This window comes from Pithys albifrons, chromosome 6 (genome assembly GCF_047495875.1).
Source record: "Pithys albifrons albifrons isolate INPA30051 chromosome 6, PitAlb_v1, whole genome shotgun sequence".
Taxonomy (NCBI): domain Eukaryota; kingdom Metazoa; phylum Chordata; class Aves; order Passeriformes; family Thamnophilidae; genus Pithys; species Pithys albifrons.
The window spans coordinates 37,444,149-37,452,529 of record NC_092463.1 but is presented as its reverse complement, the minus strand read 5'-3'; the positions used below and the strand labels follow the sequence as shown (position 1 = coordinate 37,452,529).

The 8,381-nt window shown below is 46.5% G+C and overlaps 1 protein-coding gene across 1 annotated transcript; it reads right to left on the bottom strand.

Annotated features, from left to right (window-relative positions):
• Positions 1-237: 237 nt before the first annotated feature.
• RIOX1 (ribosomal oxygenase 1) lies at positions 238-2,026 on the bottom strand. The gene has a single exon (XM_071559447.1). The coding sequence runs from the start codon at positions 1,977-1,979 to the stop codon at positions 279-281; it is 1,701 nt and encodes a 566-aa protein (XP_071415548.1). The 5' UTR covers positions 1,980-2,026; the 3' UTR covers positions 238-278.
• Between the last annotated feature and the right edge of the window lie 6,355 nt (positions 2,027-8,381).

The window sequence follows — 8,381 nt, the reverse complement described above, 5'->3', positions numbered from 1 at the left end:
AAGACACAAAGATGATTTACAGACTGCAAGACAGTTCACTAGCTTCCTGAAGTTACCTGAATTTCCCTTCTCTAGTCACTCAGCCATGCAGAATTGCTCCTAGAGCAGATACCAATTTTAACCAGAACAACTGATTTCTCTACCATGCCAGAGCCCTTCTGTCCCCAGGATGAGATGCAGGAACCTAGACTGCTTATCCACACCTAGCAGGTGTAAGGCAAGACCAAGACAGAACACTTCCTAAAAAAGGTATGTTTATTTTGTTAAAAAATAAAGAGTTACACTTGCACCAGAGGTTTCTTCGTAGTCAGAATGCCCTTCTCAAACAGAAGTGTGGCTAGAGAAATCTTTTCCTCCAAGGTTTCACATGGAAGGTTATCCACACTGATGTGATTTGGATAGGAAGACAGGAGAAATTCGACACTGTCTGTATACTCAGGATCTAGCTCAAAGAACTTGGGTTCTTCTTTGTGGTACACTCTTGAGTTTTCTGTTGTGTAATACAGCATCACACCTGCTTCTTCATTACATAATCTAATGATGCCATGACGGAGGAGGCGTATTTCGGTGTCTTTTGTTATCAGTATATCAACATTGTGGGGGCCCCCATCTTGCCACTGAGCCGGGAAGCCATAAATACTCTGCACCTTTTCATTCTGCGTAAGCACAGGAGGGAGACAGTCATGAAGAAACGACTTGGCTCTCTGATCCACAGCAGCATCGATGGGTGCATAGTCAACGAGTTTTTTTATCAGGCTCTGCACCTTCTCTATAAATGCTGTTCGCCGAGCATCGACTGTGTCTGAGTTGGCGACCCCCATGTACCCCAAGTAGTCCATGGGAAGCCCTTGCCGGTACTCCACATCCTCTTCCAGGGCCATCTGCAGGGCAGCTGGGAGGAGCTTCTCTAGAAGGTCCCCCCAGGAATTCCTCTGGTAGGAAGACACAGTGATGTGGAGTGAGTGTGCATCAGGGAGACAGTTGCCCTGGTGGATAAAGCCACGGGGGAAGTACAGCAGGTCTCCAGCCTCCAGCACCGTCTCCAGCACGGGCTCACCGAGCTCAGCCTGTGTGAGGTTTGCACTGGAGAACTGGGGCAGCACCTCGGCATCCCTCCGGGGGCTGTAGACACGCCAGTGCTTCTTGCCCTCCAGCTGCAGCACGAAGGCCTCGATGTCATCGTAATGGGGTGCGAAGCCCTGCGTCCCCGGTGGCGTGAGGTATGTGTTGGCCCCCACCATGCTGCCAAACTGCTCCTGCAGGATGGAGAGGAAGTTCCAGACGGTGGAGGAGAAAGCCTGCGGGCAGAGAAGCCGCAAGGAGCAGCCGTTCTGGTAGAAGTCCCAGACGACGGCGGGCAGGGCCCGGCCGGAGGGGTTGTGCGTCTCCCGCACGCCCTCGGCATAGCTGGTCACGTCCAGGTGGGTGCCGAAGTGCACCTCGCCGCCTCGCAGCGCGGCGTCCAGGTCTGCCGTGGAGAAGAGCCCCGCGTAGTATCCGGGGTCGCCCCGCCGCAGCAGCAGCGGCGCCCGCTCCCAGTGCCGCGCCAGGAACTCTCCCGGCGCCACGGGGGCCAGCAGCCAGCCGAACAGCTCTGTCGCCCGCTGCCGGCTGTCCTCCCGCCGCGCCAGCCGCCGCAGCAGCCCCGGCACGCCGCCGCCGTCCTCCCCCGCCGCCCGCGGCCCACCCGGGATGGCCGCGGGGCCGCCTCGCGCCTTCTCTTCAGGCTCGGCCGCCGCCCCGGGCCGGGGCTCCACGGGGAGCTCCACGCGGCTCGGGGTCGCGGCGGGCGGCGGCGCCTCCGGCCCCGGGCCGCCTCCTCCCGCCCGGCCGCGCCTCGGCCGAGCCTTGGCCCTCTTGCGGCCCGCAGGTAGCGGCGCCCCGCGGTGGTGCCGCTCCAGCCGCCCGGGCCCCGCCACCCGGCGGTACACGGCGAGCGCCGACAGCCGCCCCAGCTCTCGCCGCTGCTCCGCCGCCATGTCCGCGCCGCCCCGCCCCTTCCGCCGCCGCGCCCCGGGCGCGGGATGTCGCGGGATGTCGCGGGATATCGCGGGATGTCGCGGGGTGTCGCGGGGTGTCGTGAGGCACGAACCTGCCCCCGGGAGGGCATTTCCCGTGTGTGTCTGTGGGGTCGCACGAACCGCAACGTCTTGTGACTGGCTAAAATGTGCCGTATTTGCTTTGCCTCGCCGCGCAAAAGGAAAGGAGAGGCGAATCCCCCGGTAACGGATGCAGGCAGGTCCGTTCCTTGGCTGCGAAGCTTTGCTCTGGACATGTGCTCTAAGCACATTCATAAAGTTATTTTTTTTTCGAAGGTTTAACATAAGGATATGCTTTTGGACAGCCTGCAATTACTTTGCAGCCTAATGAGGTGAGATGAGTTAAAACCGATTTCATGAAGTTCTGTTACACAAGGAATAGAAATCCAAGTTGGATGGAGCCAATCCTCCTCCCCTTTTCTTGTGCTTCTAATGATGATGCTGGCAGAGGAAAGGCTGTGTCATTTCAAAGGACCCCCAAACCCCAAAAGGCTGTCGTGACACGTAGTGCTTTGGGGTTTTTTTTCCAAATCCACTAACCGCCCAGTAAGCCACACAGAGTTTTGTTCCTTCTCTTTCTTCTAGGCCTGAAGCTTCACAGAAGGACAGGATAGTGGTGCTGTAGGTACCTGGACAGCCTGAGGGCTGCTCTGTGGTTCCAGAGGCTGCAGCTTCAGCATAGGAAGCTTTGCTGGAGGGTAGACAGACCAGTGCAAGACTCTGATTGTGGCAAATGTGAAAAACTGTAGGGGTTTGTATTGTCAGGCTGTGTTGATGCTTTGTTATCAAGAACAAGCTTCAGTACAAGAAAGTCACTGTTCAGTACTTTTGTGAGAAGAGTCTGTGATGGACTGCAGTAATTCATGAGAATGAATTTTGCATGAGAATTTCATCTCCAGAGGCTGCTGTGAGTCTAAAGCACTTAACTGGAGCAATTACCCAAGTGTGCCCAGGAACCCTCTGTTTCACAGGGCGTTATTAACCTCTTACAGATATGAATACCAACTGCACACAATATGTTAAACAGCTAACACTCACAAGGCATGAGCAGATGTGCTATGTGGGATACAAAGCTGTAAAGAGAACTTTCCCCTCTTGTGAGGGATCTAATGTAGACCTACATTTCAATTTCACCACAATTCAGGAGCAGAAATCTTTGGCCTAATGAGGACAAGTTCAGCTGCTAAATCACAATTCTAGAACAGATGCAGATATCTTAAAGGTTTAAGGTTGCTTGAATTTCCTTAAAAACACAAATCAGCCTCAGATTCCACCCTTGTGCTATAAGCAACAAAGACCCTTTTTCTATATACTCAATAACAAATATTTTAATTTTGGAGGTATTTTGCTGACAGAGTTCATCGGGAACAGCCTTTGCAGCCAACGCTGCGGGAAGAGCAACACCAGAAGACTGTCCTGTTTGTACTGCGATGCTTTTAATTAAAGGAGAAGGATTTTAGGCGTGCGTAGGCAACGCTTCGTCCTCCCATTGCACGTCCTGGACCGTTTTCGGCTTTGCCAGCAGGTGGCAGAGGCCGACCAGATCAGCGCTCTGCGCCCGTGCGGTGGGAAACACGCGTGGAAGGGGGTACCGTGTCTTCCTGGCAAGGGCGCTGGCGTGGATGAGGTTTGGAACGAGAGGGGAGTGCAAGCAGCCTGTGCGTGCATGTGTAGACTGGAAGAGAAGGGAAGGGCGAACTCTCTATTTCAATCCATTCTTTGTTTTCCCAAGGTTAAGCCGTGCTTACCAGAATAATCTTATTAGCTGAAACCGTTTCAACAGAACTGGGCCCTTAACAAAATGGAGATGCAAGCACTTTAAAATACGGTAGAAGTTAGGCTGTTGCATGCTTTAATTATATGTAAGCATAGAATCATAGAATCATAGAATCATAGAATCGATTGGGTTGGAAAAGACCTCCAAGATCATCGAGTCCAACCCTTGGTCCAACTCTAGTCCATTTACTAGATCATGGCACCCAGCGCCACGTCCAATCTGTGTTTAAAAATCTCTAGGGATGGTGAATCCACCACCTCTCTGGGCAACCCATTCCAATGCCTGATTACTCTCTCTGTAAAGAATTTTTTTCTGATATCCAACTTAAATTTCCCCTGGCAGAGCTTAAGCCCATGCCCCCTTGTCCTATTGCTGAGTGCCTGGGAGAAGAGACCAGCCCCCACCTGGCTATAACTTCCCTTCAGGTAGTTATAGACTTTAGCATGGCTAAAGAGGCTTGTGAGGGGGAAGACTTTTGAAAAACCTGGGCATCTGGATTGTTATTTGTTTTACTGGAGTGCAGCTGATCGTTCTCAGAAGAAGCTGGGCACTATACACAGAGCCTTACCTGAGTTACACCAGAATATCTATAATGACAGCGGCAAAGCTGTTCTGGATGTTTACCAGTACACGGGGTTCACAGTCTCATTTGATGGCTCTGATCTTCATATGGATGTCACCTTCTACTGCTGAAAGACAGTTGATTGACACTGGGTTCTTTTTTGATGTATAATGAAGTCTCTGAGCGAAGGACATGATGGAAAATACTAGCAGTGAAATCTCTATAACAATAAAACATTTGACAATTTAGACTTTCTAAGAATAAATGCTTCCAAGAATAAAGCATGTTGCTATTTTTCTGTGCAACGCCAAGAAATGGTTTTGACCTAGGGCAAAAAGAGAGAGCTTCAGTATCACTTACAGAGCACTCAGATGGTTGTCTAGGAATAGCCACAAAGTCTACAGGCTGTTTGCATTAATTGTCCAATATTTCAAGGGAGTTTGCTAAAGAAAGAAGTGGCATGTACATCTCTTTAAATAAACAAAAGGAAAATAGCACAGTTCTCTGAATGATTAGGTGGTCCCCAGCTGCTGTTCACATGGACAGAGTAGCAACTGGAGGCACAATTAAATTTCTTAATTAGAATTTAGCACAAAGTTACTCAGATTTTATGAGCATATAAGCTGCGTTGCCAAGAGCGACACGTGTTTTATTTAAAAGGACATATAAATGTGGTGAGTACAACTATTGAAGAGCCACAAGTGACTTCAAAAGAAGTGAGTAAATGGCACCTCAAAGAGATGTAGGGTTCATTTGATATTTAAACCTTATGCCATTCAAATAATGGAAGTCTCAAGTTTAAAGAGCAGTTCAGATAAGGCCTGGTCCTGCAGAGCTATGAGCAGTCTTCACTAGTGAGTAGAAAGGGCAAAATTCTTTGTAATTTTCCTGATATTGAATACTCAGTTGTTCACCACCATGCAAACTTTCTCTGTGTTCCTGGCAAGCCATTAATGTAAACTAGTATCTTTTAGAAAGTTAAACCCAGTTTAATCCTTTTTCTCATTGTTACTTTGCTGGCAACCTTCCTTTTGCACCATCAGTTTGTTCTCATGCCAAAAATGATACCTAGTAAGGAAAAAGAACATTTCAAGCCTTTGCTAACAGCCTGGTGACATCCACTGTGTCATCACTGGAAGGACACTGGGCTAGATTGTGAAGCCTGATCCTGGTTGTGAAAGCCATAAAGTTCATTGCCAGATAACAAGACTGAAAGCTAATTCAGGAACTGTTTCTCAAGAGCTATCCTCTGGCCTCCCTCATCCTAGTGAATGCACTCACTCACTGAAGCATCTCTTGGCAGAGACTTTGGCCTCTCTCCAGCTGTTTCTCTCTTCTCAAGGGTTTTCTTATTCAGTCACTGGTAGTGGTCTTTAATCCTGGTTATCTTGTACACAGAGCCCCACTGAGAAAAGAAGCCTTCCCACCATGGAACAGCCAAATTAAAACACATTTATAAAAATTAGAAGGTCCAGTCCTCCCTATGAAATTATCTTTTTGGAGGGATTTGGAAGCACAGGTATTTTCTTTTGTACCATATGACACTAAAATAGATACATTGCAAGTTAAAGCTGAATTTACATAATGTATTTAAGTAGGACTCTTGACTGAGTTTACTTACCCCCTTCACAGGACATGTGTACTTTGAAATAATTTTATGAGGGTTTTTGTGCTCCTAATAGATGCCATCTAGCATTTGGTAGCCTTGGGCAGATACCATCTGCAGTGACTAATTCAAAGCTGTAGACTCCAACGCTCCAGCAGAAGGAGAGAAGTAATGGCCATGAGGGGGGAATCCCCATGCTAAAATGAAAGCAAAGAGAACTGGAACGAAATATTTGCCCTTTTGGATTAATCCCATCTAGACAACCAAGACAGAAGATATAGTCAAACTACTCTGTGCATAAATCACATGTCTTGTGCTAGAGAATATTCTTTTGGTATGCACAGACTGTGACTCTTGACAAGCTTTTTTGTCTGATGCTTCTCCATGGAAGACAGATTTTAAAGGATTCTTGCTATTCATATAATTTCCACATTAATGATGGCAACTGCATAGCTTTGCTAATTAAATATATTTATGACCAGTATTTCAAGACTAATATATAGCTGTGCTAACATAAGGCAGCACTATTCAACATTTGCTTCTTCTGTAAGTTTCTCCTTTTCAGAAGTCTTCCAAAAAGCCTTTACCTTTCATTACCTATACTGAAGTTTTTCTGAAGTACTTTGAAATTGCTTGCTCACCTCTGACGCAACACTACCAAGATGAAAATATTATGCAAACAGGATATCTTGATTTAGCAACCATATTGTTCAGATCTGCTCAGGGCATGACAAGAGAAAGTCCATGTAGTACTTGCTTATTTGCTTCCCATAGGAAATTTATTTCGCTATGGCACCTTAGAGAAGTATTTTTGAAAATTTTCAGTGCTCATCCACACACAATCTCCCAATGCTTTACCAATAGAGCCAAAAAGATGGAATTCCTCTTGGTGAGCACAGTTATAGCAGCATAAAAATGCTTATGTTGTATTATTTATACTGGCATGGCTTGTTTCTAGAAGGGATAATAATATGGTGTGATTAAAAAAGGGAGATTTAATCACTGACATTGTCTCAGATAACCAATGATGTCAAGCCTCCAGGTATCTGCAGGAAGGATAAGGAGTTTGCATTGTCATGGATGTGTGTGTAATATATTCCCAGGTCCTTAGGGGATAGTGTACTATCTTGCTGTTCCTCTGAGACCGGGAAGGATCTTGGCTAGAAGGGCACAGCTGACAGGAGTCAGTGGGCATGACAGGAACAGGCAAGTCCATTAATCCTGTGTATTACCCACAAAGCCCTGTTCTCAATCTTAAAGAAAAGGTGAAGAGGGGTAAATTTGGTTTGATTTCTTGGGAATGCTATGAAGTCTCCCAATTCTTTGTTATCCATAAGGATTAAAGCACTTGAAGCATTGCTTCTAGTATCAGACCTTGGAGAATTAATTTTCCCCCTCTCCCATGGAAACTCTGTGGGAAGACTGACTACACAGAGTGTGACTTGGACCCACAGCACAGCACTCTGAATGTGCAGTTTGCTACGTTGGATGCTCAGCTCATCCAGCTTGGTGACCTTTATGGTCATCTTGTTCTCCTTTCCCATCACAGCCCCCTTTCCCTCTGATCACCAGTGACCATATGGGGAGGTCAAATTGTCAGCTGAGTGGAGAAACACTGGTGGCAACAAATGAATTTAGCAATCCAATAAATATTTGTAAAAGTTATATATAGCTGAACTATACATTAGAATTTTATTTACAGTAGCATGTCCTGGCTGTTTCCTGGCCAGCCCTCAAATAGTTTTCATTTGGAAGTAGAGCTTCTTGATAATATGGGAATTGTTTATTAGAAATTAAGGTTTAGGGCACCATATTTTATAAAAACTTCTGTCTGAAATCCAGAGACTGAATAAGATGCAGAGTTACACTGAAGCTACTGAGAATGCAGTATTTTAAAAGCTATGACAGGTCATGAATTTTTTCATAAAATCAGAAGAAAACTTAGGACTGGCAAACATGTCTTATCCATCTAGTCATTTTGGAACATTTGACTTAAACATAGCTGTGTTGTACTCAGCAGCAGTCTGAAAGTAATTGAGAAGCAACTGTGAGAGGGAAAGCATCTCTTTGCCTTGGTTTGCTTTCCAAGCACAGAGATACGCAGAAAGATGTAAGAAAAAACCCTGTATCTTCTCAGCTTAATTTATGAACAAGGGATGATTTGGGCGTCAGAGCATCAGTCTAATACTCAAGAGTCAGTGTCATGCTAATACTTCTGCTTGAGCACCTCCTATGTGAAATTCCCAATGATTTCAGTTGCCTTATTTTCTGCATGTTTGCCAGTCAATATTAAGGCCCCGTATTCTTTGTTGCTCTGTTTCTTTGCTTGATTCAGAAACAAAGAGGAATAAGGGGGATGGTGCCTGCAGGGAGAAGATAATAATGCTTATTATAAAT